A 25,224-nucleotide genomic window follows, 5' to 3' on the forward strand; every position below is an offset into this window, starting at 1 on the left:
ACACGGGAGGGAGCGAGGCAGCGGACATGGAAGCAGAGCCAAGGCAGCGGACACGGGAGGGAGCGAGGCAGCGGACACAGGAGGGAGCGAGGCAGCGGACACGGGAGGGAGCGAGGCAGCGGACACGGGAGGGAGCGAGGCAGCGGACACGGGAGGGAGCGAGGCAGCGGACATGGAAGCAGAGCCGAGGCAGTGGACACGGGAGGGAGCGAGGCAGTGGACACGGGAGGGAGCGAGGCAGCGGACACGGGAGGGAGCGAGGCAGCGGACATGGAAGCAGAGCCGAGGCAGTGGACACGGGAGGGAGCGAGGCAGTGGACACGGGAGGGAGCGAGGCAGCGGACACGGGAGGGAGCGAGGCAGCGGACATGGAAGCAGAGCCGAGGCAGCGGACACGGGAGGGAGCGAGGCAGCGGACATGGAAGCAGAGCCGAGGCAGCAGACACGGGAGGGAGGGAGGCAGTGGAGACGGGGGTGGGGTGGGGGGGGGGCGGAGCGAGGCAGCGGACACGGGAGGGAGCGGGGCAGCAGAGAAGGGCGGGCTTTGCTCCCTTCTCTGCTTCGCTCTGGCCGCAGGAAGCCCTATTCTTGCAGGAATCTTCCTGCAACGGGCCTCTAGTAGTTAAATAAATCAAGTCATTCCACAATGGAATTCTATGCAGCCTTTAAGAATGAGAAAGCTCCGCCCAGCTGACGTGGCTCATTGGTTGAGCATCAACCTATGAACCAGGAGGTCACCATTTGATTCAGGTCAGGGCACATGCCTAGGTTGCAGGGTCAGTCCCCAGCAGGGGGTGTACAGGAGGCAGCTGATCAATGATTCTTCCTCATCATTGATGTTTCTACTTCTCTCTCCCTCTCCTTTCCTCTCTGAAATCAATAAAAAAAAAAAAAGAAAAAAAAAAGAATGATTATGTAACAATAGAGTGATCTTCAAGACAGACTGCGAAGCAGGCCTACACTGTGCTATCATTTGCATAGAAAAGGAGAAAAGTGCCTATCTATACATATCTACTATATCACCTTTTTATATATGAATATATCCAAAGAGCTATCATCTGCATCAAAAGAGAATATTACCTGTACAGTAAATTAATATGTTAACATAATATTTATATCTTTGTATGTCCCTTTTCTTTCTCCTTTTCATCTTCTCTCTCTATATATAGATAGATATACACACACATTTATTCACCCAAGGATATGTTTCCCATTGATTTTTAGAGAGAGTGGAAGGGAGGGGGGGAGAGGGAGAGAGGGAAAGAGAGAGAAAGAGAGAGAGAGAGAGAGAGAGAGAGAGAGAAAGAGGGAAACACCACTGCAAGAGAGACATGTTGATTGGTTGTTTCCCGCATGTGCCCCAACTGGGGCCAGGAATGGAACCTGCAACCCAAGTATGTGTCCTTGACCAGGAATCGAACCCAGACCCTTCAGTGCTTGGGACGAGGCTCTAACCACTGAGAAACACTGGCCAGGGCTACCTCATTATCTATAGATATAAAAACCTAATATGCAAATAGACCGAACGGTGGAACAAATGGTTGCTATGACATGCGCTGACCACCAGGGGGTGTGTGGGGAACATGGCAGATGTCAGCAGCAGGTGGCAGAGCACAGGACATGGCAGGTGTCAGCCACAGCGGGATGGTGGAGCAGGTGAATAGGGGAGCCAGACCAAGGTAGGGCGCTGGTCGCTGTCATCGGCGCGAGCCTCTGCTGGTTACAGAAAATCCTTTGCTCCCATGTGCCACGGTCCCACCAGGCGTTTGCATCTACTGCCAGTGCCAGTCCCGCTCGCACCTGCTGCTGGCGCCGGTGCTGGCCCCTATCACTCGGCACTGTCAGTGGGTGCAAGTGGTGGCCACAGGCCCTGATCACCCCTCAGGGCTTTTCCACCTCCCCCTGCTCCTGAGGGGTGATCGGGGCCAGCAGCTGACTCTCGCGCCTGTTGCCGGCAACGGCTCCGCTCGCACCCACTGCCAGTGCCGGAGCTGCCACTTGCACCCACTGCTGGTGCCTGGTACCGGCCCTAATCTCTTGGTGCCATTAATGGGTGCAAGTGGTGGCTTCTGGCCCAGAATGCCCCTGAGTGCTTTTCCACCTCCCCCTGCTCCTGAGGGGCAATCAGGGCAGCAGCCGCCGCTTGCATCCACTCACAGTGCTGGCCCCACTCACACCCGCTGCTGGCGCTGGCCCCAATCACTCCATGCCATCAGTGGGTGTGAGCCGGGCTGGCACCATCAGTGCATGGGAGCGGCAGCGGCAGCAGCTCCCACTGGCAGACAGGGGACTGGGGACCAGGGCCATGGAGGGAGGGGTCGGGCGGGGGTGTGGAGGATGGCCTGAGACCCGCCCCTGGGTCTACCACAGCCTTGCAGCCCACAGTTCCTTTCAGGGTGCACGAATTTGTGCACTAGGCCCCTAGTACATTTATAAATAAAACCTCTTCAAAAGAATGTATATAATCAATGTATACGCAAATAAACTCTTGAAAGTTTAAAAACAACAAAACAATGTATATAAAACCAGTAACAGTGGTTGCCTCCAAGGAGAACAAATGGGGTGGGGGTGGGGCTCGCAAAAATGTGTTGAACGAAACTATTTTACTGTTTACCCTTTGCGTACTATCAAAATTTAAAGCCTGTGACTGTTTTAATTTCAAAAACAAATCTGGCCCCTTAGAACATCTTAGGAATTTATGGTTTCAGAACCAGGGGGTTAAACATGTTCTAGAAGTTCAGTCAGAACTGCTAAATCCTCAGGAACCTTAATGGTCACGGTCCTAGGACAGTAATCTCCATGACGACAGACAGGCACCGACAGACACGGGCACCGACAACGATCCTTTCCCTGAGAACCCGGGAGCCCAGGTCTCCAGGTGGGGCTTTAGGGGGTACAGTGTTGTACCATAGGGTGTTGGAGTCACAGCCTCTCTAGCACTCTCTGGGCCAGTCTTGCTATTTAAAGGGGTGGGGGAGCCCTAGCTGGCTTGGCTCAGTGGATAGAGTGTCGACCTGCCGACTGAAGGGTCCCCAGCTCGATTCCAGTCAAGGGCACATGCCTGGGTTGTGGGCTCGACCCCCAGTGGGGGGCGGGGTGCAGGAGGCAACCGATCAATGATTCTCTTTCATCACTGATGTTTCTATCTCCCTCTCCCTGTCCCTCTCCCTTCCTCTCTGAAATCAATAAAAAATATATTTTAAGAACAATAAAAAATAAAGGGGTGGGGGAGCCCTGGCCGGTGTGGCACTGGCTGGGCACCAACCCATGCCCCAAAGGTTACCAATTTGATTCCCGGTGAGGGCACGTGCCTATGTTGTGGGCTTGATCCCTGGCAGGGTGTGTGCAGGAGGCAGCCGATCAGTGTTTCTCCCTCTCTCCCCCTCCCCCTTTCTCTCTCTAAAAATCAATAAAAAACCTTTAAAATAAAATAAAAAAGGGGGCGGCGGGGGAAGGAGACCCAGAGGAGGGGAATGGCTGGACCGCCCAGAACCACACTGAGCTCTGACACTCCTCTCCAGGCACAACCTGAGCTGGTCTCCAAAACGGAGAGGTAAGGAACCGAGGGCCTGGGAAAAGATAAGGTGAGATAAGGAAGAGAGGAAGGAGAAACCAAACGAGCAGAGGAAGCGAGACACCGACAGTGTCTGCTCTGGGTCCGGCTGCTTTTCCGGTTTCCGATCCTGCCCTGAGCCTGGCTGTGCACTCCTCCCCCAAGGCCGGGCGATGTCCCGGCATCTCTAGAAGCAAGTCCTCTCTTCCGGGCGACGGACTCCAGCGGGTCTGTTGCTTGCTACCCGAGAGCCTGACTGTGGGGCGGCCGTACTCACAGAAGTCGCTATGCCTGCGCTGGCGGTGGTAGGTGGAGGAGGAGCTCCGCTGCCCTTTGCTGTGGCTGGTGCCTTTGCCGGAGCTTGTCCCGTTGGTGGTGTCGCTGGGCGCCCGCACCCTCGCCAGGGCCAGTGCTGGAGCGCCCCGGTCCCCGCCCTCCTGCAGGAGGACAGACAATGAGCCTCAGCCCCATGTCCTCTCTGCCCCAGAAGTCCCTCCACCCCAGGCAGCCCGGACCCCAATGCCCCTGGTGCCTCTGACCTCAGTCTTCCTGCCCAGCAGGAGGTAGGTGGCGGTCACTTCGTTGTACTTCTGGCTGGTCAAGGCCTCTTTGATTTCTTCCCGAGTGTAGCCCATCCCCACCATCACCTCTGAGAGAGGGGCATGGAGAGGAGGCTCAGGCCCTCAGCCCTCCCTTCCCACATCAGCAATGCCTGCTCTCTGGCTGGTCCAGTGCCCACGCCCCCTTCTGCCGGGAGGACTCTGATTTTCCTCGGCAGAACATCCTTTCCCACGCAGGTCACCCCGCGGATGCCTGCCTGCTCCAAGCCCCAAGGGCAGGAAGATGACCCAGGTCTGGCCAATCAGAGCACTCCACCCCCAGGGCCAAACTGACTGGTTCAGGGGCGGCCAATGGGCACCAGCCTAGTGCTTCCAGTGGAACGGTAGGAAGTGGCTCTCTTCTTGAAGAGGTGCCCAGACCACTAGGCTATGCTGCTGGCAGCTTGCTCCTGACTGAAGGGTCCCGGGTTCGATTCCGGTCAAGGCCATATGCCTGGCTTGCGGGCTCCATCCCCGGTGGGGGGCGTGCAGGAGGCAGCCGATCCATGATTCTCTCTCATCACTGGCGTTTATTTCCAGCTTGCTCCTGGAAATAAAGCTGCCTCTTGGCAGATTCCCAGCTGCCTCTGAGCGCCTGTCCAGCTGAGTCTGAAGGCTGACACCCCGGCCTGTTTAGTTATGTGAGTAACGTCACTCTTAGGTTAAACCATATTGCATTGCTGGTATTGACGATTTTCAAGCAAACGGCGATTTCGTATGCTTTGACCTCTTACCATCATCATCATCATCATCATCTGGTTTAAGCCAGAATGGCTTGGGCTTTCTGTTACTTGCGACCAGGGAAGTCCTGATTAAGGACCTTCTGACGGCGGCCTCAGTTTCCTCACCTGTACAATGGAGGGTTACTGGATGGCCCCTAAGGGGCTCTTCCAGGGCTAATGCTTTAGGGGTCAAGTGTTCGAAGGTTCTGGGCTGGAGGGATGGGGACCAAAGGAGTGGAGGGTGAGTCACGGGCCACGGTAGGGATTGCCCCAAACTCGCAGATTGCCGACGGCTGAGCCCAGCACTCCGGAAGTGCTCCCACATCCGTGTGTGTGTGTGTGTGTGTGTGTGTGTGTGTGTGTGTGTTTACTATACTTTTACTGATGTCAGAGAGGAAGGGAGAGAGGGAGAGACAGAAACGCCAATGATGAGAGAGAATCATAGATAGGCTGCCTCCTGCATGCCCCCCACCGGGGATGGAGCCCGCAACCTGGGCATTTGGCCTTGACCGGAATCGAACCCGGGATCCTTCAGTCTGCAGGCCAACGCCCTCCACTGAGCCAAACCAGCTAGGGCCATTCTTTTGTGTTTTAATAGTCAGAGCTAACATACACCAGCACTCAGTACATGCCTGATATAAAGTGCCGTCTGTAGACTACACTCCCGGTCAATTAATATTCATGACGCCCTGTAAGGCAGTTCTATGAATACACCTTTTTACAGACGAGGAAACAGACGCACTGAGAAGGAAGCCACTTGCCCAGGGCCACAGCGCCAGGAAGCACAGCACAGGGACTGGCGCCAGACTCTCGCTCCCCCCACGGCCCGGCCAAGTCGCTGAGGCACCAGCCGGAGGGGTGGGGCTGGGGGGCCCCTCCCCTGGCCCTGGGGCCCGCGCTCGCTGACCCTCACCGATTCGCTTGGTGTCCCCGAAGTCCTCCTCCGGCTCGGTGTATGGCTTCAGCTCCTCGCCCTCGTAGCCGATATTGATCCATTTGTCTTTCATGATTTGCTGCGGGAATCGGAGCAGGGCAGGGAAGGGGAAGATGTGTCAGGAGAAGCCAGGAAAAAATATAGGTTCCCACCCCCACGGCCTAGCATCCCAGAAGTGAGGGCTTCCTGAGAGCGAGCACCTCCTCACCCCATTTCCCGGCGGGCCCCCCCCCCCCCCCCGCTCCCCGCTGGAGCCTCCAGATGCCACTTCCCGCCCCCACATCATCTGGGTCCCCAGCACGCTGTAATCATCCTAGAAGCTCATTAGCTAATTACTGGCGTGGCAGGGAGTGGGCGAGGCTGCTGGGTCGGGGGTGCATCAGGATGGGCCTGGGAGCCTTTTCCTGGGCTGCCCGGCTCCCCCTGCCTTCCGGCCGAGGACCTCAGCAGGCGGGTGGGGAGAGGACAGGTGCAGGACAAGAAGGCAGCCGGGGGGTGGGGCCGGCTTACCTCCAGAGTACAGCGTTTAGCGGGGTTCAGCACCAAAAATCTCCGCAGGATGCTCTCACAGTCGGTAGACATGTAGAAAGGGACCCGGTACTTCCCCCTGAGGACTCGCTCCCGCAGCTCCTGAGGGGACAGGGTTACTGGGGGAGGGGTCTGCCCGCCCCCACCCCTCACACACACACTCATCTCTCACTTCTGTCCCAGCCCTGAACGAGGCGGGTGAAACCCCACCACTCCCTCCTGACCTCAGCTCCCATCTGTAAAATGGGAGTATTGTGCCCAATGCAGCAATTTTCAAAAAAATATTACCAGTTTAAAGCCACATAACTTCTCATTCAGAGGAAACCTTACAGAGAAAGTGAATTCTCTAAGCCAGGTGAGAGGGGTGGCAGGTGAGTTAGCCTGTGGGCTCAGTCTCTCTATCTGTAAACAGGGACCCCAGCACCCACTTCAGGGGCCAGGGAGTGAGTGAGTTTATAGCAGTAAGTGCCCAGCACGCGCTAGGCCCCGAGCAGCGCTATTTAAATGTCAGGCTTATACAAGGGAAGGGGGAGGGGACCCCTGCCCACGCCCTCCTCCCCGTACCTTCCCTCGGACGTGCCTGCCTGCCCTTCTGAAGAGCTCTGAGGCTCTGCAGGTCTCAAAGGATGAGCTCTCATCTGCTGACCTTTAAAAATAATTTTGTTTTGTTTTGTTAATTCTCACCTGAGGATATTTTTTTCCACTGCTTTTCAGAGTGGAAGGGAGGGAAGGGGGGGGGGAGAAAGAGAGAGAAACAGATGTGAGAGGGACACACTGACTGGTTGCCTCCTGCACACTCCCCGACTGGGGGTGGTGGGTAGGGAGCGAACCCACAACCCAGGTATGTGCCCCAAACTGGGAATTTAGCCCCGAGACCCTGTGGTGCATGGGCAGGCGCTCTAACCAGTGAGCAACACTAGCTGGGGCTAAAATTTGTTTCAATTTATTGATTGATTTTAAAGAGAGAGGAAGGGAAAGAGAAACAATTTGTTGTTCCACTTAGTTATGCATTCATTGGTTGATTCTTATATGTACCTTGACTGGGGATCAAACCCACAACTCTGCATATAGGGGTGAGGCTCTAACCCAGCGGTTCTCAATCTGTGGGTCGCGACCCCTTTGGCGGTCGAACAACCCTTTCACAGGGGTCGCCTAAGACCATCCTGCATATCAGATATTTACATTACGATTCATAACAGTAGCAACATTACAGTGATGAAGTAGCAACGAAAATAATTTTATGGTTGGGTCACAACATGAGGAACTGTATTTAAAGGGCCAGAAGGTTGAGAACCACTGCTCTAACCAGTGAGCTACCCGGCCAGGGCTATGCTGGCCTTTTTTTAAGGGCTTTGTCTGAGGAGCCCTAAGGCTGTGCAGGAGAAAATGAATCCCACGCTCCATGGCATGGCGGACCAGGGAGAGCCCTTTCCATCCTGCATAAAGACCCGAGGGAGAGAGAGATGGGGAGGGGGAAGCCATCTGCCCAGGCGGGGCCGGGGCTGGAAGAGGCGTGTGCCTGGGCAGCCTCCTGGGTCTGCAGATCCTCACAGCCCGAAGGGTCGTGAATATTTCATCATCATGAGGATCGCTTTCAGGGCTCTCACCCCGACGCAGGGCTCTAAGTGCTTTCCGAATATTGTATCTGTGCTCACGACAACGCTGTGAGACAGGGACACGATGCCCATTCCCAGACCAGGAGCCTGAGGCCCAGTGAGGCTGAGTCACTTGCCCTGGGATTGTACAACCAGAACATGGCAGGGCCCAGGGCCCTGGAGCTGGCCCTGTGTGACCACTGCACCACACTGCCTGTCACATGGCAAGAGCAGCCGTCGGGCCACTGCCACCACCACCAGAGCTGCCCCAAGCATGGCGCCCTGGCCAGATGCCAGGTCCCGGTGAGGGGCTATACACCCAGTGTGGCTGTGTCTAAGGTCACTCAGCAAGGAAATGACAAAGCCAGGACTTGTCCCAGCTGTGTGTCTCCTTTGCCCAGCACGGAGGTGACAAGGGCCTGGGGCAGGTGAGCCGCTGGCCTGGTCCCTTGACCAGGTCTCCTGGCCCTGGCGCTGGCCGGTGGCACAGTGGTGGGAGCGTTGTGGTTTAGATTCCCTATCAAGGGCATGTGCCTGGGTTGCAGGTTACTCCCTGCCCATGGGATGCGGTTCACTCCCTGCGTGCAGGAGGCCGCCAGTCAATGTGAGAGACACATCGATGTTTCCCTCTCCCTGCCGCCTCCCTCCCTCCCTCCCTTCCACGCTCTCTGAAAAAGCAATGGAAAACATCCTCTGGTGAGGAGGACCAAACCAAGAGAAGAGGGAAGGTCTCCTGGCTCATGCTCGGGGCGCAGAACGCTTGTTCTGCGACAGTGAGCCCTTTCCCGCCTCAGCTCAGCGCATGCTGGGTCGCTGCGACAAGCTGGTCCCGCAGTCCCCCCTGGACAGAGCGGGAGACTGACCCTCAGAGGGGCCGCCGCTCAGCGAGACCAGGGTGAAGGGCTCCCTCCCCCTCACCACGCGGCCTCTGCTGATGGCCTGTCCTCCGCAAGGACTTCCTGGCCTCCTGACCGTCCTCCGGGGCCACTCTGAGCAGGGCCGGGCGTTTCTGCTGTGAACCCCCACCGGGTCCAATGGCGAGAACACACGGGCACCCACTGAGGCAGGTTCTGCAGGGTAACCGGCCGGAACTGGACCGCAACGCCACTCGAGGAAGGACATAAGAAGGGGGAGGGACGGATCCCAGTGGAAGGAGGCTAAAGGGATAGGACCAGAGAACGCCACGCGGGAGCCGGGGGACGGCTGGAGCAGGACGGGGCCACCAAGGATGTTCCTGGGACGACGGGTGGAATCTGAGCACCGACCCTGGGTGAGAGGCGGGACGCACCGTCGCTGGATTTGCTGAGTGAAGGGGACGGGAAAGGCCTGGTCTCAGGAGACACCTGCTGTACGTCGCCTTTTAGGGATAAAGGGCATCCTGCCTGCAACTAACTCCCAAAGGTCCCATTAATAAGGAGGGTGGCAATGACATGCCGTGAGCACATGGATACGACTGCGGCCAATGCTAGCGACTGGCGCCTCTCCTGAAATTTGTTCTCGCCCTGCGACCTTTCTGTAGATGGGCACTGTTTCAGAATAAAAAGTTCAAAGAGAAAAGAAAACCCCCGCACTAGAGCTGCCCCCCACCCATTCCCACTCTTCCCGGCTCCCCCCCTAGCACTGGCCAGCATCTGAAATAATACGTCGCGCTTACTTACTGGGTTTTTGGCCTGGCTGTGCTGCTGGAATGTCGGTCCACGAGGGCAGGGTTTTTTTGTTTTAAGTGCACAATTCAGTGGTTTTTAGTACATTCTGAGTTGTGCAATCATCACCACAATCTATTTTAGACCATTTGATCACCCCGAGAGAAACCCTGTTCTCCAACTTCCCCATCCTCGCTAGCCTTAGGCAAACGCCAATCTGCTTTCTGTCTTATGGACATTTCATAAGAGCGGAATCATACAACGCGTGGACTTTTGTGACTGGCTCATCCCACTCGGCGTGTGTGCAAGGACGGCCCCTGGTGTGGCACGTGTGAAGGCGGTGGCTCCTGCCTGTCTTGTCCACACATTATCTGCAGCACCCAAAGCAGCCTGACCAGGGACGTGGGCAATAACAATGGACTGAGCGAGCCAGGATTTGAACCCCAGCCCGCCAACCACAAAGGCCCCGCCCTGAACCCCGACACGGCACGGTCCATCTGGGAGGCCCTGCCTGACCCCGCGCTGTCACATGACCTCAGGCCAGCCCGCCCCTGTGCACGGGAGCAGTGTTGGGACGAGGCCCAGAGAGCTCCTCCCAGGAGAGTAAGACCCCGCGCCAGCCCCGCCCAGCACCTTGAGGTTGTGCCCGTCGAAGGGCAGGGAGCCGCTGACGAGGGTGTACAGGATGACGCCCAGGCTCCAGATGTCCACCTCCGGCCCGTCGTACTTCTTGCCCTGGAACAGCTCCGGGGCGGCGTACGGGGGGCTCCCGCAGAACGTGTCCAGCTTCGAGCCCAGCGTGAACTCGTTGCTGAAGCCAAAGTCGGCGATCTTGATGTTGGCCTCGGCGTCCAGCAAGAGGTTCTCGGCCTGGGAGGGGAGGAGAGGGCCGAGGGTGGACGCGTGCGGGGGACAGGAGCACGGGCGCCGGAGCTGGCCCGCCCAGGCTGACTGCGGCCTGGCCCTGGCTCCCTGTGACCCTGGGCAGCGAGTGGCCTCTCTGGGCCTTGGCCTCCTCCTCCACAGAATGGGGATAATCACGGTCCCTACTTCAGAGAATCGAGTGAATCTGCATAACAGGCTTAGAACAGTGGTCGGCAAACTGTGGCTCGCAAGCCACATGCGGCTCTTTGGCCCCTTGAGTGTGGCTCTTCCACAAAATGCCACGTGCGGGCGTGCAAGTACAGTACGACTGAAACTTCGTGGCCCATGCGCAGAAGTCGGTATTTTGTGGAAGAGCCACACTCAAGGGGCCAAAGAGCCGCATGTGGCTCGCGAGCCGCAGTTTGCCGACCACTGGCCTAGAACGATATTCTGCACCCGTTAAGCGCCATGTAAATTTAGCTATCATTGCCCACGTGGTCTGCAGAGCTGGGGGTCCTCAGGCCTGCGCCTGCCCTTCTCTGAGCCTGTTTACCCAGCAGAAACTAAGATGAGACTATTCAAGACCCATAAAAATGAAAACAACCATTTTATCTAACACTCATTACACACCCACTACACACCAGGGGCTGTGGACTATCATCTATTTTATGAGTGGCTGCATGACAGATTCTGGGAGGACCTCGGCGTCAGATGCCATCTCCGCCCTCACGCTCGGTGTCTGGGAGGGGAGGGGAGGGGAGGGCCGAGGTGGACGTGTGCGGTGGACAGGAGCACGGGCGCCAGACTTGGGTGGGTTGCCAGACTTCTCTGTGCCTCCGTTTCCCCGTGTAAGCGGAGGACAGCCACAGCCCGTCTCAGAGGCGGTTGCGGGGTTAGGCATACAGCACCCACCACCGTGTACAGGACACAGTCGGCACGCACACATCTCCGTACAGTTAAGAGGTTTGGTCTGGCTTTGGCGGCACGTGTTCTTGTAATCGCCATTTCACAGTTGAGGAAACGGAGGCTCAGGGAGACGCCTCATGTCCACAGCAAGACAGCGGCAGAGCTGGCATCCAAGGGGCCTGGCCTCCCGCAGCCGAGCGTGGAAGGAGCCTCAGCACCTGCCTCTCCCGGCTTTGTGACTAAACTCAGCGCACAATACCCACCTTCGGTGTGGCCCGTCCCAACCTCGGCCCTGCCCGGGCCCAGGCCTCCCTCCCTCCTGCTGTAGTTTGGAGGCCCCTTCCCCACCTCTGACCCAACAGGAGGATAAACCCACAAACACATCTCAGAGAGCCTTCCCCAACCTCCACCCAGCTCTGAGGTGGCACTGCCCTTTGTGGCGTTTGGAGCTCCGCAGTCCAGCCCCTGGGCTGGGCTGGGCTGGTCTGGGCTGGGCGTCCCTCTGGGGCACTAATCAGATCCTGAAATCCAATTGTTAGCCACTTCCAGGACCCTCCACCAGGGGGCGCGCCTCCTCCAGGCTGATCTTCACCATCGTTACCCTCACAGGGCACCTTAGAGGTGGCGGCTCTGAGAGTAGGGGGTAATTCAGGGCAGCCCAGGGAGAAGAAGGGGCTTTTAGGAACTTCTCCAGCCATTTGACACTGGAATTTTATGTTTTTTGAATCTAATAATAATTTTAAAAGTTGGGCTTGTATTTTGTACATCTTTTTTCATTTCATTTATTGTACTTTACCAAAGCACCTGTCCGCACCGGATAGGGAAACAAAGCCGGCCCCTTCTGAGGAACCTTGAGAAGCCCTCCTTCAAAGCACAGGGCCTGGCACATAGTAGGTGCTCAAGGAATCAGGCAGGCCGACTCTATTCGAGGCACACAAACGTTTCTCGGGTCTAAGACGAGAAGTCCTGAGATGTGGGGTTCTCTCGGGTGGGAGGTGTGGAACGGGGACCCCGGGACCCCAGCTACGAGGGGCTGCCCCTACTCGGCCGCTGAGTCCCCTCCCCGCCGGGCACTAGCCGTGAGGGTTCTCGTGCAACGTCCTTCTCGAGCCCGAAAATGCCCGGGAGATGAGACCTGGAGGCAGGGTGACTGTAGGGCTTTGAAATCTCAGTTCTCAAAGATTCCCGAATGTTCTAAAGTCTGACACACAGGCTCTGAGTGACGGACTCTCTCTCGCCCAGTGTCCTTGTCACCCAGTGTCCTTGTCTGGGACACACATAACCGCGGCGTCTAGGACACTCTGTTTCTTCCTCTTTGTTCCTCCTGACCCCACCCCTGACTCGCCCCCCCTCTGCTGGCCTTGCTTTTGCCACGAAAGGCTTGGGACGAAGGCCAGGGGCCCTGGGTGCTGAGGGAGGAGCCTGTGGAAGAGGGTACAGGTGAAGCCCGGGGAACCGGAGGTGGGCTGAGCTGGGAGCTGGGGGGGGGCTCACCTTCAGGTCCCTGTGGACAATGTTTTTCTGGTGACAGTAGTGCACAGCCGACACAATCTGGGGAGAGGAGGGAAGGTCAGTTACCTGAGGCCCCAAGCCTCCCAGCTTCCCTCAGGGACCCTGTGAGCCCACTCACACGGAGGCTCTGGACCCAGGCCTCCCCAAGGCCCACTTGCATATCCCATCGCCCCGACTCAGTCACAGCGGGAAACGCTGCGGGACCTGCAGACACACACCTCCCCTCGGGCACCCAGCCGTCACCCGCAGATATCAGGACACCCTCCCAGCAGCGACATTGGAGCAGCACACGGGGATTAGCCCCGCCTGACTTTCACGTCTGGACAGATGCATGAGGAAGGGGCACACCTGCAGCTGGACCCGTGGCCCCACACACCAGGGCTGAAGCCCCCCACGTCCCAGGCAGCTGTGTCAGGACTGCTGGACAGTCACGGGCTGACACCCGCCCTCAGATCCCTGTACCCATCAAACCTACACTTGGCTGCCGGGCACCCTCGCATCTGTATTCCCTCTTACCCACACACTTGGGCACCCTCACACCTGCGTGTCTTTTCCCAGCACCCCGACATCTTCACACCTGCATGCCCTCTTACTTACACCCCATTGCCACATACACCCCATTGCCACATACCTGGACAGCAACACCTTCTTATCCACCTGGACATCCTTACACCACACACTCTTGTTCACCAACCTATATACCCACACCTGGCCCCCCTCACCCATACACTCAGGCTGCATGCACACTTTTCCCTGCACATTGACACACTTACAAACCTGGGTGCCCACATATCTAGTTCTCACACATCTTCAAATCCACACTCCTCCACTCACACCTTGGCACCCTGGCACCTCCAGGTCCCTTTAGCCACACTTCCACACCCTGGGCACACCCTCGCACCCACATTCCTGACACCTGCACACCTGGCACCGTCCTGCCTGACTCTCTCACCCACTGAACTGGACACCTGCACAGCTACATCTGGATATCTTCACACCTGGGCATCTGCACACCCATGGACACCCAACTCTCTACCTTCACCCCCACCCCCCCTCCCCCGCCGTCATTGGACAATCCAGATCCACGCCCAGCAATCAGACTCTCGTCCCCAGGGACCCCACCCAGCCCCACCCACAGCCATAACCCCAACCTGTCGGAACTTGGCTCGAGCTTCCTTCTCCTTCATGCGGCCGTGTGACACGAGGTAGTCGAATACTTCTCCTGCAGGGCAGAGGCCAAGGGGGTGAGGGTGGGGTGTGGAGGGGGCGCAGCGAGCAGGGTGGGGCGGGGAGGGGCCTCACCAGCACTTGCATATTCCATCACCAGGTACAGCGTCTTCTCGGTCTCGATCACTTCGAAGAGTTTCACTGCGATGGCGGGGGGGGGGGGGGGGGGGCAGGTTATGCAGGAAGAGAGCCCGCCACCCACCACACTCGTAACTGTGTGGATGGCTGAGCCATGACACCCTCACTCAAGAACACCCAGTGGCTCCCTACTGATGGCAAGACTTTCCTCTCCTCAGCCCCACGTTACACCTCTTATATATTCTCTCTCACAAGAACGTCAGCTCAGCTCCACGCAGCCAGGGATCTGTGCCTGTTTTCTCCACCGCTGTATCCCCAGCATCTGGCACACAGTGGCCACCCGATCAATATTTACCGAGTGAAAAAACAAAGGATGAGTAAGTGGCGCGGCCACATCCAGGCCAGGCCAAATCCCGCTTCTCTCGGTAACGAGCCCTCTCTCTCTCCTTTGCCTAATGACAATGACAATGACCATGGTTGCTACTGATGGCAACAATCAGACCGGCTCCCACAGCTTAACGCTGAGCGGAGTGTTTCACATGCACAATCTTATCCAATCCTCACAACGACCTTGAGAAGGCCCCACTCACACCCCCTGCCGAGGAGGAAACTGATGCTCCGAGAGGGTAAGTGACTTGGCCAAGGCCACAGAGCCCGTGAGCAGGGACAGCGCTGTGAGGAAACAGGTCTTTCTAACGACTGTAACTGCCAGTCCCGCAGCGCCTCAGCTCTCCCCGTGCCCTGGTGCCCTGCTGGCAGCCTCTGCGCCCCCGCCCTGCCCTCCTCACCGATGTTGGGGTGGTTTAGGCCCTTCATGATACGAACTTCTCGGAACAGCTGGAAGAAAGGGGAAAGAGGAGGGTGGGTGGTCTTGAGGACCCTCTTCCCAATCCTACCCCCACGCTGCTCCCTCTCCCTGGCCTCACCTTCTGCAGGCTGCTGGGGTTCAGCTGGGTTTTGTCGATGATTTTGATGGCAACCTGGAGGTGAAAGAAGGGGGGGAAGGTCAAGGTACCCCAACTCAAGATCACCTGGGATGGCCATCCTTTACCCCCTCTCACAGAAAAACCTCAACCTGGGCCATTCCTAGTGGACAGGGAGCTGGGTCTCAGGGCCTTTGCACGTGCTGTTCCCACCGTGTCCAGTGCTACCCTTACTTTTATAGGGAAATAGTCCCTATTCTGCAGTGAGGCCTAGATGGGGCTGCTCCAGGGGCCTGTGTGAGTGTGTGACCGAGACCTTAAGGGGGACCTTTGTGAGGGCATCTCAGAACATTCATCCCCCCATCTTTGTTTTAGATGCACAAACCGGGGGACAATAAACAATAACTGAAGCTAACCTCACCGACCAGTCACACGTGCGTTACAAATGGTAACTCTTTTAATCCTCACAGAACCCCTGTGAGAGGAGTGCTAGAATGACCCCCACTTTACAAACAGGGAAACTGAGGCACAGAGCCGTTCAGTTACCTGGCCAAGGCTATGCGGCGAGGAAGTTTGCAGGCTGGGATCTGAACTTCTGTAGCCTGACAGAGTCTACCTCTTAAACACTTAAAACTACGTGTGCACATTTATGGTTTTAGAAGAACTCTGAGGTGGCCATCACGTGGGGGGATCAGACTGCTATTGAACTCTCCTTATATTTACCTTGTAGCTGAGATTTTATTTTGAATTTCACCTGGGATAGAGCACCGTAAGTTTTGCCATAGTGAGGGCCCTGTAAGTCTTAATCCAGCGTTAAGCCTATAGCTTTTACAAAGGGTTTTGGGGCCACCCCAGGCCCCCTGGATTACGAGTCTTCCCCTGGGAGGCCCTGTTCCCTTGGATGCCGGTCCTCTCGGAAACCCCTGGAATCATGATTAAGATCCACACGAGGGAACGGCCTGTTCTTTGTGGGGGAGGGGGTCCCTGGCTGTCCTCGCGTTCTCACGAGTGGGTTTCTAATCTGTCAAACATTTTGTACGCCGATACTGAGGCGATCATATGGTTTCTCTCCTTGAGTCTGTGGATCTGGCGAAATACATGAATAAATTGTGAATCTGCAAAGAACTGTGCATTCCCGGCTCAACCCAGCTCTGCCCTCACACGGCTTTCTGCCTGCTGGACCTCTGTTCACATGTGAGGCTGACATCGACTTCTCAGCTGCTTTTGCGATGGCTGCTGAACTCGCACTGAACACCCGTTGGCCGTGGAACCTCCTTCTTTCGTCTCCGGAAGGACCGGCATAAAATGGGCACGTTTGGTACAATTTGCCCATCAAACCACTGGGGCCTGGTGTCTTTCGTGTGTGCAGCATAGACAGCGAAAGGGCAGCAGAGGGTTCGCCCAAGGCGGGAGAAATCACGCCCGTCGTTTGCTTAAAATGGAAGGCGGTGCGGAGGAGTCATGAACCCACCCACCACCTTCTCTCCTGTTGAGTGTGAGTTGGAGGCCTCATATCTAGGTTCCCCGTCCGCCCGGGCCCTTTCTGCAATAGTGTTGCCACACGCAGGGCGTAGGGGGAGGAAGGGAGAGTGTGTGCTTGAGAACTCCAATGAACCTTGTGTTCTCAAGATCACTGGAGGATCTGCTGGAGTCCAAGTCCACTGTTAAAACAGGCAGGTGCCCAGGCTCAGACACAAAGGCCACACAAATTATTAGAAACACCACACACAGCTCTGCCTGTGATCTGCGATTGCTGACCATCTCAGGGATGCCTGAAATGGGTTCTCTTCTCCTACTTGGGCTGCTCTGGAAAAATCTGAGATGTTCTGATCTGTCCTAAGGAGAGGCAGAGACTCACCTGAGGTCACAGAGGAAGACACGGGCTAAGCCCACCGCGCCCCACCGCCCACAACGCGCAGGTGCTGCAGGCCTCGGGCCCAGCCGCGCCCGTCCCCTCACTCACCTCCCGGCCGGTGAGGATGTGCCGGGCCAGCTTGACTTTGGCAAAGTTGCCCTTCCCGATGGTCCTCAGCAGGCGGTAGTTGCCCACGTGGGGCTGCTCCTCGGGGCAGGAGGCGATGGAGTTCCGGCAGCGGGCACCCAGGGATCGGCTGGACCAGGACGGCCCCTTGTCCGAGGAGCGGCTACTGCCCAAGGTGCCATGCTGGGTGGGGGAGACGGAGCGTGAGCCGCGGGCAGCGCCCGTCCGATCCGCCTTCAGCGGAACCAGCGCTGGGGTGGTTAACTCCAGCCACGGCCGCTTCCCGAGCCCAGGCCGGGGAGAAGCAAGATGCCTTTGGGTCTCCCATCTCTCTCTACAAAAGGACACCTCCGAGAACAAAGACGCTGGGCACCCGCCAACTCTGCAGCATCCAGGTTCCCAGACACGAGGCCTCTTCTTCAGCCCTCCCTGTCGTCAGCCTACCCACAACTTCCCTTGCCTCCGGGACCTCCACCAGCTCTACAGTATTTTATTCCAAATGCTACAGCCCTCAACCCCAATCAACACTGACCTCAACCTGGTCTCAACACTCCACCCCGACCCTCACTGCCTCCAACATTCTGTTTTCTCCATCCCTGTCGCCATGCCAGCCACCAAATTCGATTCCAAACCCAAGTGTCAATACTGTATTTTGTTCCCAGTTTAGTTCCCCTAACAATTTCTTCTGATCTCAAATTCAAGGCCAAACACGGTCACCAAGTGTCTTTCATTCTGCCCTGACATCGTTCTAGCCCTAGTGTTACATTCCTTAAAAATATTCCTGTTCCCTCCCTCACCGCCCCCCCTCCCCCCAACACTGTGGCTCCCTTCGAGCCCTGACCGCTGCCTCCCCCGCCATCGCTCCTATCTGTCCCCGACACTCTGTTCCTGCCGTCCTGTCTCTCTCCCCTGCAGGTCACCTGCGTGCCCGGGCTGCCCTGTCCTGATTGTGAGCCCCAGGGACAGTGCCTCCCTTTCAGGGCTGGGGCCCAGGGTGCAGGCGACAGAGGCAGCCACAGGCCCCAGCCAGGCCGGTTCGGCTTGGACCCTGTGCCCTGCTCAGAAAGCTGAGGAAGAGAGGACAGGTAGGTGACGAGATGAGGGCCCGGGGCTGCTCCTTGAAGGACATCTGCCAGGCCACTCAGCAGTGACGATGACCAGTACTTAATGAATGCTGGCCATTAGTGCATCATCACCCCCACTTTACAGGGGGGGAAACTGAGGCCCAGAGCCTGGATCCGAGCCCAGACAGCTCCCCCAGAGGTGATGTTCTTCCCCATCACCAAAACCATATGTCTCACGCGGCCACACTATTATTATTAAGCAGCTTTTCCTAGGGGCCAAGTCCTGGGCCAACACACACCTCATCTACATTTAATTCCCAGAGCCCGGGAGGGCGGCACCTGCATCCTCTTATTCCAGAGGAGAAACTGAGGCTTGGGGAGAGACGGGGCCTTGTCAAGGTCACACAGAAGCAGAAATCGAATGTTCCCCACACGGGGCAGAAAGAACCACCCCGAAGCCCTGGCCCCAATGTGGGTCCAATTAGGACCAGCATTCTGCAGGAAGGGACCCCAAGGCTGAGACAGGGTCAGTGCCCTGCCCAAGGTCACAGGGCAGGTGGAGCAGAGCACCTGGGATTCAAACGGGGCCTGCAGACTCCTGGGTGCCGAGCTCTTTCCCACATCCCACTGGGCTGCTCACCACCCGGGCCTCCTCTGGGGGGAGGCAGGGCAGGAAGGAACGTGGAGATCCGGCTGATAAGGCCCCTGATCCCCACCGAGATAACAGCTTGGAGAAGAATCCCCATCAGGTGGCACCAGGGGAGCCAACTGGGTGTGGGCTGGCACCCCACTGTAGCTGAGGGACCCCTGCAAGGGGCAGCTGGGGCAGTGGGTGACAAGGCCCCCAGGGGCGGGGGCGGGAGCTAAAACTGGCTGGCACCACCAGCTGGCCCAGCTCCCTCCGCCGGCTGGCGCCCCAACACCGGGGCCTGTTGCTAGGGAAACTCTAGAGAGGCTGGGGGGGCGGGGAGGGCCTGGGACTTGGGGTGGGGTAGCATGACCCCACATGGCTATCAACATGGTAAACACGTGGCAGGAGAGGACACTGCAACCCCAGATTCCAGAGGGAGAGACGTGACCCCGGCCAGGACTGACACGAAGGCCTTACACACTAGAGAGCGGAAGAGAAGGGGACTAGATCTCCCCAAATCCCCACTAGGCACAGATCTCAACAGTGAAACGAGGAAGTACTCAGATGAGCCCCATTTTACAGATGACTAAACTGAGGTTCAGAGAGGTGAGGTCACTTGCCTGTGGTCACAGTTAGGGAGGGATAGAAACTAGATTTGAACCCATGCTTATCTGAATAATCAAAGTAATACTAATAATTAATAACAGCAGCTATGTGCTTGACCCTGTCTGTTTTACTCACATAATCTCCTTGGCTCCTTAAAACATCTCTAGCAGGGAGGTGCTATCATCAACCCCATATAGAGATAAAGAAACTAAGGCTTGCCCTAGCCGGTTTGGCTCAGTGGATAGAGCATCGGCCTGAGGACGGAAGGGTCCTGGGTTCAATACCGATCAAGGGTACATGCCCGGGTTGTGGGCTAGCTCCCCAGTAGGGGGCGTGCAGGAGGCAGCCGACCATTGATTCCCTCTCATCATTGATGTTTCTATCTCTTTCCCTCTCCCTTCCTCTCTAAAATCAATAAAAATATATTTAAAAAAAATAAAAGTAACTAAGGCTTAGCCCTTGCCAGGTAGTAAGTTCAGTTGGTTAGAGTGTTGTCCGGATATGCCAGGGTTGTAGGTTCGATCCCCAGTCGGGGTGCATTCATGAATGCAAAAATAAGTGGAACAACAAATAGCTGTTTCTCTTTAAAATCAATGAATAAAAATTTAAAAATATGTAAATAACAGAAACTGAGGCTCTGAGCAGGGAGTGGATCTGTAGGCTCAGGAACCACGATGACAGCGCTGGGTTGAGAATCCACGGCCATCTGACTCATCCCCACAGTCACAATAGTGTGAGCACGTGCGGAGCGCGTCCTGTGTGCCGGGCTCTACCCAGATCAGCCCAAGTAATCCTCTGACTCAAGGGATCACCCCCACTTCCCAGGGCAGGCAACTGAGTCTCCGAAAGGGAGAGCCAGGAGCCTGAGGACACAGGCACACCAGCAGGCAGGGCCAGCACTTGAACCCAGCCAGGCCTGTGGGCCCCCTGGCACTTTTTGTAGTGACTGGGGGTGGGGTGCTGGGGGGCTAGGGGTACCTCATTGGAGACTCCAAATCAGAGTCTGGCCTATGGTATAATGGGTGGCAGGGGTGACGGTGATCTCTGTGAGGGAGGGTCCTGCAAGGTGAAGGAGCAGAGAAAACCTCTCTGGTGTGGATCAGGAATGAGAGGGGCTGGGGGGGGGGGGGGGGCGGGACCTGTCAGAAGGCTGGGGGGAAAGGGACAAAAACCCCAGCTGGGAGAGTCTGGCATTGGTTGGTGGGGGGTCTTCAGAAGCACCGAGAGCGATCAGAAGCCAGGGGAGTGGGGAGGAGGGTCCCTCTGGGATGGCTCTGGGCTGTGGTCTAGGCACAGGGGGCCTGGGGATGATAGGAAGGGTGCAGGCCATGGGGCGGTGGCAGGGAGGGGCCGAGGGGCCCTGGGCCAGGGGCCTGCGTTGAGGAAGCTCCTGGAAGTCAAAGAAGGGGTTCTGTAGGAGCAGCCTTTGGAAAGGTCTGGGGTCTCCAAGTCCTGGGCAAGGGGAGCCCAGAGGGAAAAAGGCTGGGCCTGTGGGGGTCAGGGGCCTAGAAACAAGGAGAACGGCTTCCGGAAGACAAGACAAGGGAGCTGGGAGCCAGGCAAGGCCAGAGGCTTGGAGCCCAGGAGTCTTCTGGAAGGAGGACCCGGGGTCAGGCCGGGCGAGCTGGGGGAGACCGCCAAAGCTGGGGAGAGGGTTTTCCTGCGGGGAAGAGGCCCTGAGGCAGGAGAGGGTTCGAGGCCTGGGGATCTGGGGAAGAGATGGTGCCCTGCAGGAAGGGCCTGGAAGAAGGGGGGACCCAGGGGTTGGGGGACCCAGGGGTTGGGAGCAGTTGGCATAGGGAGGGTGAGGCCTGGAAACCCCGGGCTGGGCTGGGGGCCTGGAAGTTGGAGGCCAAGGCTTCCAGCGAGAGGAAGAGGCCAGAGGGTCCGGGAGCTCCGGGGGCCCGGGGTGCTGGGAACCCAGGGGCAGGGCTGCCTGGAAGATGGGCCCCGGCCTGGGCGTGGGGAGACCTTGAACGAGCTGGGAAGGGCCCTGGGCCCAGGAAAGGTGGGAACCGGCTTCCTGCGAGGGGTGCCCACAGGAGCAGGAAAGGCGGAGGGCAGGGACGGAGAGGAGGGGGGCTCCTGGGGAGCCCGGGACGCAGATCCGGCCGGAAAGGCCGGAGCCAGAGGCAGGACCGGGCCCGGCCTTCCTGCGACAGGACCGGGCAGGGCTGGGCCCGGGGTCAGGAGCCTGCAGATCCGGGAGGGGCGTCGGGGGTCGGAGGAGGGCGGCCCGGAGGGGAAGGGGCTCCGGACGCGCCGGGAAGGGAGGGGCTCCCGCCGCAGGGGAGGGGGCGCCCGGAGGGGGGAGAGCCGGCGGAAGCGGTCCGGTCCGCAGAGGGACGGGGTCCCGGGAGCAGGGCGCCCCGGGGGTCGGCAGGGCCGGGGAGCGGGGGAGGGTCCAAAGTCCCGCAAGTGCGGCGGGGCCGGGGGCGGCGAGCGCGCCGGGCTCGGAAGGGGGGGGCGGGCTCTGGGGCTCGGGGCGCAGCGGGCGCGGGGCCGGCGGCCAGACCCGCCGGGCGCCCCCCGGGGCCGGCCCTACTCACCGTGTCCGAGTTCCGATCGTTGCCCGGGGCCAGCGCCGTCCGCGAAGACATGTTTCCTCCGGGTCCCGGGGGACCGGGCGGCCGGGTTGGGGGGGGCAGGGGCGCCGGGGTCCCCTCTTCCCCTCCCCCCCCGCCGGCCGGAGGGCGCGAGCTCAGAAGCTGGGCGCCGCGAACACCGGGGTGCACGCCGCGGAGAGGGGGCCGGGCGGGGGGCGGCGGACGCCGAGGGTCCTAGAGGCCCCGCGCGGAGGGGGCCCCGGGCGCCATCGGGGCGGCGGGCGGGCGGCGGGCGGGCGGGGGCCGGGGAGGGGGCGCGGAGCCGGCCCGGGCGGCGGCGGCGGAGGGAGGCGGCGGAGGGGCCGGGAGGAAGGGACGTCAGGGGGAGGGGAGGGGCGTGGCCGCCGAGGCCCCGCCCCCTCCGCCGGCCCTTAAAGGCGCAGGTCGGGGCGGGCCCGGGCTCCGGGGGCGGAGGCAGGTCTGAGCGCGTCGGCGGGGAGCGTGTTCTCACAGGCGAGGAGCGACTCACCGGAAGAGAAGGGGAGAGAAGCGCCAGGGCTGGGCGCCAGGGACGCGGAGGAAGACTCGGGGAGACGCAGAAAGAGACAAAAAGAGGAAGAAAGAGGGAGCCTGTAGGGAAAGAGAGGCACAAAGAGAGACGCAGAGAGGCACAAAGACTGACCCACCCCCGGGGGCAGGGAGAGACCGGAGACAAAGAGATGCGCAGAGACGCGAGTGGAGAGAAAGAGAGGCAGGAGCCCCCAGAGGCAGGAGCCGGGCAGATGGCACCGTCCGCCTCCCCCTCCCGCCATGGGTCCTGGGCCCCGGGAAGCTCTCGGGGACCTGGGGCCGCCGGGGCGGGGGGAGGTGAAGTCCGGGGCGGAGCCACCGCGGGGAGTGCGCTCCCACCTCCCGGGGAACTCCCGGCCGCCGGGCTGCGGGGCAGTGTCCTCCCCTCTGCACTCCAGCCGGGGCCTGGGGACTCTCTGTCCTTCAAGGGCAGGCATTTGCCCTTTCAGCCTCGGTTTCCCGTCTATAAAGCGGGCGGGAGGGAGGGTCCGCGTGCTGCCCTCCTGGCGGGGCTGAGGCAGGAGCGGGGAACCCCAAGCTCAGACGCTCTGCTGAAGGATGAGCTGAAACCACGGAGGCCAGGGCTGCACGGAGGGCACCCGGTGCTGTGAGGACCAGCCATGACCTCTAGACCAGAATGGGAGGAAAGAAAGAGGGGCAGCCACAGTCCTGGCCCCACAATCACACGGCCCTTGGTTGGAGTCCCTGCCCTGTCCCTATCTAACCTTCTTCTTGAACCTCAGTTTTCCTTTCCAAAGAATGGGTGTGATGATAACCGCGATATGATGGAGCTGGCTCAAGCGAGCCGATTGTTAAAGTCTCAGGAATTTTGGAACTGGTTGTTAAGTAGTCATCATTAAAAATCAAATTGTGCAAACCTACAATTAAATACGTTATATTTAAAACAAAGGTAATAAATATTCATCACACCCTAATCATTTTGCTATCATCTGTGATCCTGAGGTCATTACATCTGCATAGTGAAAGTGCTTTATAATGAACTACTAAGCATCTCATCCCCACCAACAAATACTTTCAGTTATGGCACCTTGAAATCAGCCATGGTGGGAACATTTACACCATGGAAATTGGCAAATGCTACAAATTGAGACTCCCTACCACCACCCCTAAGAGTTGCTTGTTAAACATTTGCCAACCTATCCCTGGTGGATATATCAGCTACTTAGACTCACAGAGGCTTCCTCTGTGCCAGGCTCTGAGGGCTTTATCCTTTCTGCACCCCATGAGGTTGAACCGTCATTATGAACCCCATTTACAGATGAGGAAATGAAGGCCCCAAGGAGAGAAATCAGATGCTCATCACACAGCTGGTCAGCTGCAGGGCTGGGACTTGAACCCAAGCGCCTCCAAACTCCAGAACTTGGGCTCTTAACCGCTATGGTTACCGTCCTCGAATAACAACATTGCAGCCTCCGTCTGCAATAAATTAATGAGCCTATAAAAGTGAAGTGCTTCCCGTGGGAACCGAATAGACCTTCATAAGTGGGCGACATTACTATTATTATTCAGCAAATGGGGCCCAAGGAGTCTCGAGGATGGTGGGAGGCGGAGAGGGAAGAGTTCAGGGTTGTTTAGAAGATTTGAGATCACAAGGGTTCTGCTCAGTGAGGAGTGGGGACTTGGGAATGGGTCGGGGGAGCTGAGTCACCCCTAATCCCTTCCCAAACCTGGCACAGAGCTGCAGTTCTTCCACGCACCACACGGGGGCAGAAGATCACCTTCCTTCCTACACATGTAAGTCCCACCCTGGCTCCTCACCCGAGGATATTTTCCCATTGATTTTTAGAAAGATTGGAAGAGAGAAGGGGGAAAAAAGTATCTGGAATTAGATTGTGGTGATAGTTGTCATAACTTTGAGGATATACTAAAAACCACTGAATTGTACACTTTAGAAGTTGAATTTTATGGCATGTGAATTATATCAATAAAAATTAAATCTGAAAAAGTGAGAGGGAGGTCTCACAGGGATCACAGCCCCTAACAGGACATTCAGTCCCAGCCTGGGCCTCCCTCTGCAGGCATGGCTCAGTAGTTGAGCATCGACCTATGAACCAGGAGGTCAAGGTTTGATTCCCGATCAGGGCACGTGTCGGGGTTATGGGCTCAACCCCCAGTAGGGGGCATGCCAGAGGCAGCCGATCAATGATTCTCTCTCATCACTGATGTTTCTATCTCTCTCCCCCTCTCCTTTCCTCTACTATATAGATAGATAGATAGATAGATACACACACACACACACACACACACACACACACACACACACTCCATACTCAATATGGAAAAGATAGAGATAATACAGGACAAAGAATTAAAAAAAAAAAAGCTCCTACCCCAACGCCCACTGTCTGGCAAACCCAGTCGGACAGAAGCCTGCAGACTTTGGAATCTGAGCGCCTGGTCTGCTTCTCCCAGCCACTGTCCACGGAGCCTGGGGCTGGGGCTGGAGAGGAGCGGAGACCCTGAGCCCAGCTCCGGACCATAATGCTGACCCCAACCCCAATTTTGCCTGAGCAAGTGCTCACCCAGCCCAGCCAACAAAAGGCCACCTAAGCCTAAAACCCAGCCTTAAAAGTACCCCTAATCCTGCATCTAACCTCACGCGACACCCAACTCATCCCCAGCCCCCACCGCACCTGCCACCTCCACCCTCAGCTTCCACTCGGACTTATTCCCATCTGTACGTTCGGTTAACAAATATGTACTGAGCACCTACTCTGTGCC

General features: G+C 57.9%; 1 protein-coding gene across 3 annotated transcripts in view; it reads right to left on the reverse strand.

The window, feature by feature from the left end:
* Positions 1–22,256, reverse strand: part of MARK4 (microtubule affinity regulating kinase 4) — a 31,794-nt gene extending 9,538 nt beyond the window's left edge. The window contains exons 1-12 of one of the 3 annotated variants that reach the window (XM_059666165.1): positions 21,916–22,250; positions 17,048–17,248; positions 15,088–15,141; positions 14,950–14,998; positions 14,159–14,224; positions 14,008–14,078; positions 12,839–12,895; positions 10,208–10,444; positions 6,319–6,438; positions 5,788–5,887; positions 4,093–4,202; positions 3,831–3,990 (exon numbers count right to left, since the gene is read on the reverse strand). In XM_059666165.1, the coding sequence (XP_059522148.1) occupies positions 3,831–3,990; positions 4,093–4,202; positions 5,788–5,887; positions 6,319–6,438; positions 10,208–10,444; positions 12,839–12,895; positions 14,008–14,078; positions 14,159–14,224; positions 14,950–14,998; positions 15,088–15,141; positions 17,048–17,248; positions 21,916–21,966 (1,276 nt within the window). In that variant the 5' untranslated portion in view covers positions 21,967–22,250. Of the gene's footprint in view, positions 1–3,830; positions 3,991–4,092; positions 4,203–5,787; positions 5,888–6,318; positions 6,439–10,207; positions 10,445–12,838; positions 12,896–14,007; positions 14,079–14,158; positions 14,225–14,949; positions 14,999–15,087; positions 15,142–17,047; positions 17,249–21,915 lie in introns of all 3 variants that reach the window. The other 2 variants (XM_059666166.1, XM_059666167.1) reach the window with 2 other exon arrangements.
* Between the last annotated feature and the right edge of the window lie 2,968 nt (positions 22,257–25,224).

The sequence above is a fragment of the Myotis daubentonii genome, chromosome 15, assembly GCF_963259705.1.
Source record: "Myotis daubentonii chromosome 15, mMyoDau2.1, whole genome shotgun sequence".
NCBI classification, from domain to species: Eukaryota; Metazoa; Chordata; class Mammalia; order Chiroptera; family Vespertilionidae; genus Myotis; species Myotis daubentonii.